The sequence below is a fragment of the Archocentrus centrarchus genome, chromosome 11 (genome assembly GCF_007364275.1).
Source record: "Archocentrus centrarchus isolate MPI-CPG fArcCen1 chromosome 11, fArcCen1, whole genome shotgun sequence".
NCBI lineage: Eukaryota > Metazoa > Chordata > Actinopteri > Cichliformes > Cichlidae > Archocentrus > Archocentrus centrarchus.
The window spans coordinates 18,026,444-18,038,656 of NC_044356.1; the positions used below are offsets into that span (position 1 = coordinate 18,026,444).

The following is a 12,213-nucleotide window of genomic DNA, read 5'->3' on the forward strand; positions in this document are numbered from 1 at the left end:
TATATATATATATAAAAAATACATGTTCTTATTTATATATTCTGGTTTAAATGTTCTAAGTAACTATGAAACATGACAGAGCCTTCATTAGTTAGTGTACACATGTTTGTAATTTATCATTCCAATAAATCAAATTAATAACACCGACATGTTTCAACATTTCTTTAATGAGCACTGTCTTATATATGTAATTACATTTCATGTTAAATATTACACCAGGGGACGACCACACACCAACCGAAGACGAGATTAACAGCTGTGAACCAGAATGGCCTATTTCTTCATCCACTCCTCTTTTTCTTTTCTCTCATGGATCACCTCCTCCAGGTACGGTGTCAGATAACGGACATCCTGGAGGGAAATTTAAAAAAAAAAAAAAAAAAAAAAAAAAAAAAGAGGGGGGGGGGGGGGGGGGGGGTGATCACAACATTAACAGCAGAAAATCAGCAGAGGCTAAAATTCACATCTTTAACTAAACTACACTATAATGCCAAAAGAATTCACTCATCTGCCTTCACACCCACATGAACTTGAGTGACATCCCATTTTTTATCCATGGGGTTTAATACATTGGCCCACCCTTTGCTGCTGTAACAGCTTCAACTCTTCTGGGCAGGTTTTCCACAGGAGTGTGCTTATTGGAATTTTTGACTATTCTTCCAGAATTTGTGGAGTCAGACACTGATATTGGATGAGAAGGCCTGGTTCACAGTCTCAGTTCTAATTCATCCCAAAGATGTTCTATCAACTTGAGGTCAGGACTCTGTGCAGGCCAGTCAAGTTCTTCCACACCAAACTGGCCCATCCATGTCTTTATGGTCCTTGCTTTGTGCACTGGTGCACAGTCATGTTAGAACAGGAAGGGGCCATCCCCAAACTGTTTCCACAAAGTTGGGAGCATGAAATTGTCCAAAATGTCTCGGGACGCTGAAGCATTAAGGTTTCCTTTCACTGGAACTAAAGGGCCGAGCCCAACTCCAGAAAACAACCCCACACTATGAGTACAACCCCACCCCCACCAAACTTGGCAAACTGGCACAATGCCATCAGGCAAACACTGTTCTCCTGGCAACCACCAAACCTACACTCACCCATTGGATTGCCAGACAGAAGCGTGACTCATCGCTCCAGAGAACACGTCTCCGCTGTTCTAGATTCCTGTATAGGCGTGATTTTCACCACTGCATCTGACACTTTGCATTGCACTTAGTGTGTCAGGCTTGGATGCAGCTCCTCAGCCATGGCAACCCATTCCATGAAGCTCTCTATGCCCTGTTCTTGAACTAATTGATGGCCACATGAAGTTTGGAGGTCTGTAGCAATCAACTCTGCAGAAAGTTGGAAACCTTGGTACACTATGAGCCTCAGCATCCAATGACCCATTCTGTGATTTTACCTACCCTACCACTTCGTGGCCGATTTGCTGTCATTCCCAATCACTTCCACTTTGTTATAATACCACTAACAGTTGACTGTGGAATATTTAGTAGCAAAAAAATTTTATGACTGGACTTGTTGCCCAGGTGGCATCCTATCACGGTACTACTCTAGAATTCACTGAGCGCCTGAAGGCGACTCATTCTTTTATAAATGTTTGCAGAGGCAGTGTGCATGCCTAGATGCTTGGTTTTATATACCTGTGGCCATGGAAGTGATTGGAACACCTTAATTTCATGATTTGGATGGGTGAGTGAATACATTTGGCAATAGTGTATTTTAAAAGTACAATCTGCACTATAAATTATTCCCTTAAATAATCTCCACTTGGAGAGAACACATTCAATCTACTCATGTGAATGTACCTCTTCGTATTTTGTCCACTGGTCTTCAGGGAGAATCTGATGCTTCATGGAGAGATCCAGGGCTCTCTTGATCCTGAAAGTCCTGTCGTTGTACATGTTCTCCGGAAGCCTCCTGACGGCTTCCTTCACATCCGAGTCCTCATAGAGTACGTCATCACGCATTAAACCTGCAACATAAAACACACAAGCTCAAGACATTTTTGTTTTCATTGGCAGGATTGATATGTAGCACCTTCAAAACCAGCAACATTTTTAGATAATTAACTGACTTATTTCGTTTTTCTTTTGGCCATACCAAGTTTGTTGAAGCCACACAAGTTGTAATACCATTTACGGAAGTCAACCAGGAGCCTGCCTATTGCAACTGTGAACAAAACAACACACACACACACACACACACACACACACACACACACACACACACACACACACACACACAGGATCAGTGAGGCAGCAAAAAAATTATTTTAGACGAGAGAATGTTTACTTATAGCAAAAAACAACAATTAAAACTGTCTAAATGGGTAAAACCAAAAAAAAAAAAGTAAGCCTGCACAGGTGGATCTTAAGCACCTTTTAAAAAGATATCAATAGTGTTCACAGATCTATCAGGGAGCACTGATCAGTGGATCTTGGAGACTTAGTAGTAGCTCACAAATTCAGGGAGAAATCTGATCATGAAGGGATCAGAAAGTGATCACCAAAATCTTAAAATGAACCCTAAACTCTACGGGGAGCCAGCGTAAGGACAGAATTTGTGTCACATGGGACTTTTTAGAGGAGCTGGTGAGAAGCCTTGCAGCAGCACTTTGGGCCATTTGTAAGCAATCCAGGGATAATTTTTTCAAGCAAAGGGATAATGAATTACAATAAATTCCCTGGAAGTAGTTTCAATGGTAACACACTTCATACAGTTTTATACAACATTAGTTCTGTCTTTCTTGAGCTTCTTATTATATTTAAATTTTTATATAACTGAACTCGTTCTGTGTCATTTTTGTCTTATTGAGGTTCTTACTGAGCCAATTCTGTACTGGCTGCTGTAACTGTAATTCCAGTAATCCAAACTTTTGGGATAAATAAAGTATATCTCACCTTATTGTTGACAAACAATCAAAATTGCTCTATCAATATCAGATAAGCCCTATTCAACTACGACGACACAGCCGTCATTCTGAGAGAGATGAAACCATACTTGAAGAACGTCTACATTAACCTCCAAGAAAAATGAGCTAACGCTAGCTGGATGGTTGTTTTATAGTTCAAGACCAAACGACAGCTGATCTCCACATCAGCTATTTAATAAAACACTTGGGAGCTTTTGTTTAATGCGCGGAGAGCAGAATAGGTGTCTGGGTGTAACAAAAATACTCTCATTTTACCGGGACTAGAGAGCACTAAGCTAACGTTAGCTGACCAGCACCCGTTAGCATCAGCTAGCAGGGGGACACTAGAGGACACAGACGAGTCAAAGGGACCGTAAGGCCTATTTATGCGAACAGAGTAAACATAACGGGGTACTGTGAACAGCAGGATAATAAGAATAAGGTCGTAGTGGCATGGCAAGAAATTTAATGAATATAAACTGGAAAAACAAGAACAGGTCAGTGGTAATTTACCTGGTGCCCTTGCCGCCATGTTTACTGCTGAGAAAGACCGCGGTGGGTTGTGGGTAAGATGCGTTTGAGCAACTTTACGCGACGTCACGCTCTCGAAAGCGCTGACGTTCTTGGACAGCAACAGTATTAACATAGTATAAATCATATAAAACATAACATTATAAATACAGTATAAAGTATAAATACAGTGTAAATACAGCACAGATCAGACAGTATAAGGGCCATTCTATAATTGCAGGACATTTTCTGTCCCACCCATGAATTTGAAAATAATCCATGCACAAAGTACTGAAGCATACATAGAGTGAGGAGTTCAGTCATTCAAGAGGTGCTCAGAGTAGAGCTGCTACTCCTTTGCATCGAAAGAAGTCAGTTGAAGTGGTTCAGGCACTGGGATACTATACTAGGATGGCTTTTGGGTGAGGTGTTCCAGGCATGTTTTACCGGGGCTGACCCAGGACACGCTGGAGAAATTACATCTTTTGGCTGGCCTGGGAATGCCTCGGTGTTAAGCTGAAGGAGGTGGCTGGGGAGAGGGAGAACTGGGCTTCTCTGCTTAGGTGATGCATCTCTTCTGGAACTGCACCCACAGAATAATGTTTTGGCCTGATACAATGAACCTTTTTCCTTTAAAAAAAAAAAGAGATTCTCTTCTTCTCTCAGTTGATTCCCTTTAAAGCAGCCCTTTTAGCACATGAGGCCATACTGCTGCTTACTGATTGTCACCTCTCTTCATCAACTTTTTCACATATCTTCATGGTATGGCTCATCAGCTTTATCCCCTGTAGTTACTACAGTGCTGCACATCACCCTTGTTCTTGAAAATCAGTATCAGTACCCCTCTTTTCCATTCCTCAGGCCTCCTCTCACTCTCCAGATTGTGTTAAACAGTCTGTTCAAAATGTCCTCTGCCCTCTCTCCCAGACATTTTCACACCTCCACAGGTATGTCCTCTGAACCAACTGCCTTTCCAATCTTCCACTCTTCATCCTCTTCATAGCTGCTCTCACTTCATCCTTACTGACCCTCTATACTTCCTGATTCACCAGCTGTCCTCCAGCCTTCCTCCTGTCTCTCTCACTCTCTTCATTCGTGAACTCCTCAAAATACTCCTTCCATATTTCAGTCTCAAAATATAAAAATACTATAAAAATGACATGAAATCTATGAAATACATGATAAACATGACACACAAAAAAAGCAAAATGTAAAACAAACAAAATACACTCACTGGCCACTTCATTAGTTACACTTTGCTAGTACTGGGTTGGACCCCCTTTTTCCTACAGACCTACTTTAATGCAACTACTACAGATTCAACAAGGTGCTGGAAGAATTCCTCATAGATTCTGGACCATATTGCCATGATATGATCACAGTTGCTGCAGATTTGTCAGGTGTATACCCTGAAGGTGCTCTATTGGATTGACATCCATTGACTGTGGAGGCCATTTGAGGACAGTGAACTCATTGTCCTGTACAAGAAACCAGTTTGAGATGATTTTAGGTTGTAACATGGTGTGTTATCAGCAGTCATCAGAAGATGGTTACACTGTGGTCATAAAGGGATGGACGTGGTAAGCAACAATTCTCAAGTAGGCTGTGGTGTTTAAATGATGCTGACTCTACTAAGGGGCCCAAAGTGTGCCAAGAAACTAGCCCCCAACAACATTAGACCACCAGCAGCAGCTTGATCTGTTGATACAGGGCAGGATGGATCCATCAAATCAGAATCAGAATCAGAAATACTTTACTGATCCCAGAGAGAAATTTCAGTTGTTACAGCTGCAACTGTTTATCATATAGAAAGAATAAACACTCTAATAATATAAAAACCAAAAGGATACATTTGAAGAATACTCACAGAAATTCTTATGAATACAATTAAGGCAGTGACTGTGATAATAAATATAAACCTGGAATATGCTGTATAAATGCACACATAATAAATTGCACTGATGGACCATAGTGTCACATATTAAGGGAGGCATCAGTATTTGATGGCCACTGGTAGGAATGACCTCCTGTGGTGCTCTCTGGTGCATTTAGGTGGGATGAGTCTTGCACTGAATGTGCTCCTCTGCCTCATCACTGTGTCATATAGTGTGTGGGAGCCACTGACAGCATCTTCCTCTCCAACATTGCCATCAGCAAGTCCAGCTCCACTCCCACAACATCACTGGCTTTGTGGATCAATTTGTTGAGTCGTTTGGCATCTGCTGGCCTCAGCCTGCTGCCCCAGCATGCAACAGCAAAGAGGACAGCACTTGCCACCACAGACTCATAGAAGATCCTGAGCATAGTCCGGCAGATGTTGAAGGACCTCAGGCACCTCAAAAAATAGAAATGACTGGCCCTTCCTGTATAGGCCATCAGTGTTCTTTGCCCAGTCCAGTTTGTCAATACACCAAATTCTGATCCTACCATCAACTCATTTTTTTTTTCCTGATTCTGATGCTCGGTTTGAACTTCAGCAGGCCATCTCAACTATGTCTACATGTCTAAATGCTTCAAATTGTTCACGTGATTGGCTGATTAAATATACACGTTAAGCAGTTGAACAGATGTGCCTAATGAAGTGATCAGTAAGTGTAGAAAGCTAGGCAAAGAGTCCTCAGACACAGTTCATGATAGCATTTTTAGGTTATTTAAATTTAACTACTGAGACATTGTCCTTCAGTCTTGCACAGCTGTATTTAAAACAGATAAAATAATGAAAAACAATATGGCATACATACTGTAACATTTTTTTATGTTTGCATTTTGTTGTATTATGTTTTTGCAAAGTGCTTTGTAACACTGGATTTTGTGTTATTAATATTATGAACCATCTAATGATCAGGGGAACTAATTCCAACACCTGGAGATAATCGGGCTGGTAAACCAGACTAACCATGGCTGGATTCATGCAGCGTAGAGAAGTTTCAGCTAGTTAGTTAACCTTACCCTGCTTCCTTGTTGACATCACTGCAGGCAAAATGCATTGTTAACAAGCAAGTATATTTTTCAGATTCAGAGTAACAATGAATGTAGCTCACATGCTTTAAACAGTTGCATGATTTGATTCTGTAATTGTGGCTCTTGAAAAAGGTTTAAACTTAATATTCTCAAATGAACAGCCAGTAATTTCCAGCTCCAGTGTGTGTGCTGTATTGGTTTGTTATATAGGATAATTAAATAGTGGTTAAAAAAAACAAACCAAAAACTTACTATGGATCCCCAATTGAAATGTATTGTGCTCAAGTCTTGAACTGGTGGTTTTAGACAGTTATGGTCAATAATGGCAGTAATTCAAGAGCCAACACACATTGTGAACATTATTATTTAACATATATTTACAATACATTTCAAACACTTTTGATGCTCCATGTTAATGTCTGCTCATAACTGGTGTGGTTCTTCGTGAAAAATTAAAGTGTCTTTTGGAACAAATAAAAATCTTCCAATGTGGCCAAAGCCAGCTCAGTGCAAAAAGTCTCATCTGGCAAAGACACAAAGCGGTCTAGAGAGATGTAGCTGGGCAGGGTTGGATCATACTGAGCTTTTCCGAGGTACTCAAGGAACAGGTGGCGCTCTCTGAGGCGCAAGTACTTGGAGTTGAGGACCTGTAAAAAGCAATATGTCAGATATTGGAGTGAAATTTTTCTGAAAATGGTCAAAGCACAAAGAAAATCTGTTCATAGTTTCAAATTTAAAAATATAAGAGCAAGAGAGACCTACCTGCGGGAACCTGGTGATCAGGTGGTGGGGTACCTTCATGGTGTTGTGGATGAAGTCAAATATCTCGGTCAGCTTTCTTTTATTGGCAGTCAGAACTTTGGGCACAGCAAGAACTATGTGCTGGATCTCATTTCTTTTAAAGCCAAGCTCTATTTCACACATCTGTAAAATAAATCAAAATCTATTCAGAACAACATTAATAAAACAAATCATTTCTAATCATTTCTCCAGGTTTTACTGTACCTTTAAATTTTCTTTAACAGGCTCCAAACTGCCACACAGTAACCTGGGAAGACGAGCTACAATATCCCGCGTCTGGGGAGAAATGCAAAACAAGCTGTAAACACACTGTGATAACCAAATATCTGCTAGGATAGATACATAATAGCTGCATACATTGTTGACACTGAGGTTCAATTGCTGCTGATAAAAACCCAATCTGTTATCCAGCCTCTTCACGCTGAAGTTGAGCAGATAAGGTGCTCTGGACACCATGGATGCGACCGTCTCTGAACTGAACTTTTTTGACTTGAGGTAGTTTACCCTTTATAAATGATGAGAGAGAACATTTAGTCTCATAGCCATAACATAATACATCAAAGTGTACAAGATGCAAACATAAGCTCTGTGTTGCTGCACATATAAATAAAAATGTATACCTGATTTAAATTTGTCCAATCTCACCTTCAAGGTCATCTTTTTGCACCATTTTTTGGATTACTCTGTGGAAATCCTATTCTGACCCCTTATGTGTCTCCAGTGCAGCTGGATCTACTCTACTGTGTCAAAATGGCAAGCCATTAACTCAGATTTCACCTTTAGGATTAGGTGCAGTAAATCTGACAAAATGGAACAGTGATGAGGGATAACCATATTGGCGTGGCCAAAAAACTCCTGTGTTTTCAATGGACTGTGGTCCGCAGCACAATGATGCAGTGGCACACACCACAGTTGCAGTTGTTTCCAATGGACGTCCTCCATTAGCCACCTTAATCCAATATAGTAAAACTTCACACTGACAGTCTGCTTCTGGTTTAATTCATGTGCACAACCCCCTGAAGATTAAAAACAACAATAAGGATGCTCCTATCACGATCCTGACCTTCAGGCTTGCACATTCAAGATCTGAGTGGAAGCCACTGTTTGGTCTCTGGGCTGCAGCCGCAGACGAGGACTCATTATACATGATGATCCTCATGATGGGTCAGTCTGACACAGAGGTTGTTGTTTGCTCTCTGCTCAAGTCTGTGATTGAATTGTAGATATAGAGGTGGTCAGAATGGGACTCACCATGAGCAATAAAAGAAATATCAGCAACAGCCTTAAAGTTGTGAAGATGCAAGAGGACTTTTAAGAGGAGATCGAGCAAATTAAAGTCAGATAAGATTTTTTAATTTTATGGGTACCTATAGTTTTGTGTGACTTAATCTCATCAGACAAATTTATGTTAGAATGAAGAGCCTCGGCATGTAAGATTTTTCATTAAGAGCCCTTTGAGGTACCTGGACTGTAGGTTTTCTAAACTCTCAGTGAGAATGAATGGGTTGTGTGAGATAATATAGCCGAAGCGAGAATCCTCAATGCCAATGTCTTTGAGAAACAGTAACCGTGGGGCCACATCTGCATTGAAGTTCAGTCTCAGCAGCATGGAGCCTACATTAGGCCTTTGTTCCAGCTTCCACAGGTTCACCCCTGCAAATGAGGAAAGGAGGGTGAATGATTAGAAATAAAAAATAAATATTTGGGTGAAAATTTTGAAGATGAACTTTTACTGTGATTAAAAAAGTGGTCCATTTGATTACCTAGTTGTACCAGCTTGCCAAGTGTCTCAGACTTGTCAACATAATCTCTAAGAGTGGTGGAGGCTGGAGGGATGCCAGAGGGAACAGATATACTGACAGCCTCTTCATCGCTGATCTCTTCTAATGCTGAAGGTTGAGCCACAGCATCCAAATCTGCTTGATAAAGAAATTATATACTGAGCATATTCCAACACGATAAGTAAAAAAAAATCTTCCATCTTTAATCTCATAATGAACAGTGACAGCAGCAAACCACTACCTACCTAATATGTGATGTTCAGTAACGGGTACAGCATCTCTGGTTGGCAATAGTTGGGTCTTGCGTGCAACATCAGTTCTTGACAACTCCTCTGTATAGTTGCCTTCCTTTGCCTCAGTTGTCAGATGTTGAGTAGTAGCTGTTGAGTCACTGTAGAAGCAAATCTGTTGTTTCCAACTCAATCTTGCCAGAGCTGTGTGGTTTTCCCTGATCGATAATCCATTACTAACTTTGGTTGGTACTCTTGTCAACTTCATCCACTGTTGAACTTGAGTGTAATACTGCCAGGTATTGCTCACTGTCTTAGAGTAAAGAGGACCCGTGCCTCTTAGACACAGCTGTGCACAAATAGAGGCCATGTTTATCCTGTAAGAAAAGAACATGACATATTTAATATACAGTGCTGGGCAAAAGTGTTGAGCCACCCCTCATTTTTTTCTATTTTGCTTCTAGGGAGCCAGACTTTCTTGTAATTTTTAAGGTGGTCTTGAGCAACAGTTCTCCAGGTTGTTCTTTGGACATTTGCTGCTTTTACACTCATTTTCAGTCCAGTCCTTGTACCTGACCATTTTTTAGAGGAATTATTTTTCCTGATTTAACACTGACAGAACACTGAATCATTCAAGCATAAAAAGGGGGTGAGTGTTCACACATAACAGACAACTTAGAAAAGAACCAATTTTAAACGGTATCATTAGGCACTTTGTTACAAGCAGCCTGCAGCAAAAACACATAATTTGTTCCAATTTCTTTAGTTGAATCTATGAAAAAACAAAACAAAGATAACAGAGTTTGCCAGGAATAAAATGATATTTTTGCACCAACAAGGTGATTTACAAAGAGCTATTGGCTGAAAATTGAGCATTTATCTACTGCAGTTTGTCCTTAAAAAAAATAAGTAAATTGGACAAGTGGAGGACAGTAGTGGCAGGCCTAAAATCTATCCACAGCAGGTGAACAGTGTTTGAAAGTCATGTCCTTAGGAAGTAGGAAAACATCCAGGAAAGACCTGACACAGAACCTGAGAGATCCATCCAGCCCTTTAGTTGATCCTGTTCACTGAAGCCTCATCAGAAATGGTCTCAGTGGCTGACTGCCAAGAAGCCATTCTTAAAGAAGTGAAACAGGGAGAAAATACTGAGGTATGGCAAATTACACAAGAACTGGATTGAAATTCAGTGGCATAGGGCTTATGGAGTGGTGTATGTACAAAGGAGGCAGCCAACCATCCAAAGAATAGCTTTGAATATCCTCCAAGAAGCCCGAAGAACTATTCCTGGAGACTACCTAAGAAAATTACAAGAATGCTTGCCTTATGCTTAATTTACAGTACTGCGATTATGTCTGTTTGCGTATATATATTTGCCTATGGAGAGCCTACAGAGATGAGTTTTCAACCACAGCAAAAGTGCTCTTGTACAGGCCTCCAAAAAAATCAATTGAAAGTTGGTCAACTTGCATGATGCTGTGTGTCGGTCAAATGTTGAATGGTTGACAAGTGTGCCATAACAGGGAAGAGAGCAACTTTAGCAGAAATGTGAGAAGCGTGACAACAAATGCAGTGTGAGAAGTGCAGTCAGTCACTGCAGGGGACAACTTTCATTGTTTCACTTCAGTTATTTGGATTAATATTCCTCTTCTCCACAGCTGGCTGATGGGACAACAGTACAAGCAAGAGTAGCTCATAGACTAGTTGGACCACATATTTTTTTTTTAAATATATAAAAATCAAAGTATATTAAGTATTTTTTTCCCTCCCCAGGTCAGTAAAATTATACACGGGCCAACAAAACTCTAAGCCACTGACCTAGGGCTGCTGGGTTGGAGACTGAATTATTATTAATATTATTATTAACATTTATTTTGAACATCTACACCATCAAAATGTCTGTTTTCTGCAGCAGGAAATGTTGCATTAAAGCACAGGGAAAAAAAAAAACCTATTTTTGAGAATGTCGATAGGCTCGTTTTCTTCATTGCAGCTGTCACTTGGTCCTTTAATGGCTTAAAACCACACATTTATTGATTTATTATTTATATTATTTAAGAAAATGTTTTCTTTAAAAAAAGATTTTTTTAAAATGGTACATAGATACAATGAAAGGCTTTAGTTGTTTTTTTGACGGATGCTATATGCAGTTAAACTATAAAAACATTGCAATTTCTAAAATGGAAACCAATAAGTAGACTTGTGTCTTTTCCTCTTCTGAATATTTATTATTGTTCATTAATAAGACAAACGTATTTTTTATCCTATTACCATTAAGCCATGGAATAATCGACAAAATACTTGATTACTAAAATAATCAGTAGCTGCAGCCCTAATATGTAGTGTCCGTTTTTTTGTTTTTTTTTAGTGAAATATGCAAAGTGGAGGACATCAGCTTAAAGATTAAGTCATTCTGGTGTCAGATATCTAGCTTTCAAGTCACTGCAGAGTGACTGCATCTGTTGATTCCACCAGTCTTGTTGTTGTGTACATGCTAAATTAGTGTGCAGTTTATGCTATACTATAATACAGAAGCACGGTATCACTGGATTAGACCATAATGGCTAATCCAGTTCTTTGTGATGGCGCGTTATTCAAATTGGCAAAGCTGAACTGCTAGTGTCGCTCATATTCACAAAGACCTTCATTTACGATAATTTTCCATTGATTAGCTAGCTATGCAGATAGCTCAGTTCCTGACCTGCTGCCCTAGAAGACGTTAGCCTGATACGGTCACATCGTTATATGCTAACAGAATAATAATTCTCCATAATCCCGGTCTAAAGATCCAGCGCCAGTACATAATGTCAGACTTTTACACTGTTTTACTCACTGTTTATGAATCAAAACATTTTCCTCACAATGTCAAGTATTTTCACGTGCGCGCTAACGGAAGAGGTCCACGTAAACGTCACTGTGGGACGTACCACAACAGTGTGTTTTTAGTAATAACTGATGCCTTTGTTATACTCACGAGGATGAAGATTTTATAGATTTGAAATTTAAAAATACTAAAAGATTG

General features: G+C 39.9%; 2 protein-coding genes across 4 annotated transcripts; both read right to left on the minus strand.

The window, feature by feature from the left end:
* Positions 1-147: 147 nt before the first annotated feature.
* uqcrb (ubiquinol-cytochrome c reductase binding protein) lies at positions 148-3,506 on the minus strand. Its single transcript, XM_030741311.1, has 4 exons — positions 3,422-3,506; positions 2,098-2,166; positions 1,803-1,969; positions 148-351 (listed from the first exon to the last, which is right to left on the minus strand). Exons 1-4 carry the CDS (start codon positions 3,438-3,440, stop codon positions 274-276), a joined length of 333 nt encoding a protein of 110 aa, XP_030597171.1. The 5' UTR covers positions 3,441-3,506; the 3' UTR covers positions 148-273.
* Positions 3,507-6,725: 3,219 nt separating this feature from the next.
* Positions 6,726-12,105, minus strand: mterf3 (mitochondrial transcription termination factor 3). 3 transcript variants are annotated; one of them, XM_030741321.1, is made up of 8 exons: positions 12,025-12,105; positions 9,207-9,568; positions 8,944-9,096; positions 8,644-8,833; positions 7,538-7,685; positions 7,385-7,456; positions 7,142-7,303; positions 6,726-7,026 (listed from the first exon to the last, which is right to left on the minus strand). In XM_030741321.1, exons 2-8 carry the CDS (start codon positions 9,559-9,561, stop codon positions 6,832-6,834), a joined length of 1,275 nt encoding a protein of 424 aa, XP_030597181.1. In that variant the 5' UTR covers positions 9,562-9,568; positions 12,025-12,105; the 3' UTR covers positions 6,726-6,831. The 3 variants fall into 3 exon arrangements, with proteins under 3 accessions (XP_030597181.1, XP_030597182.1, XP_030597183.1); XM_030741322.1 differs by having other exon boundaries at positions 12,053-12,094; XM_030741323.1 differs by lacking the exon at positions 12,025-12,105 and adding an exon at positions 11,893-12,024.
* Between the last annotated feature and the right edge of the window lie 108 nt (positions 12,106-12,213).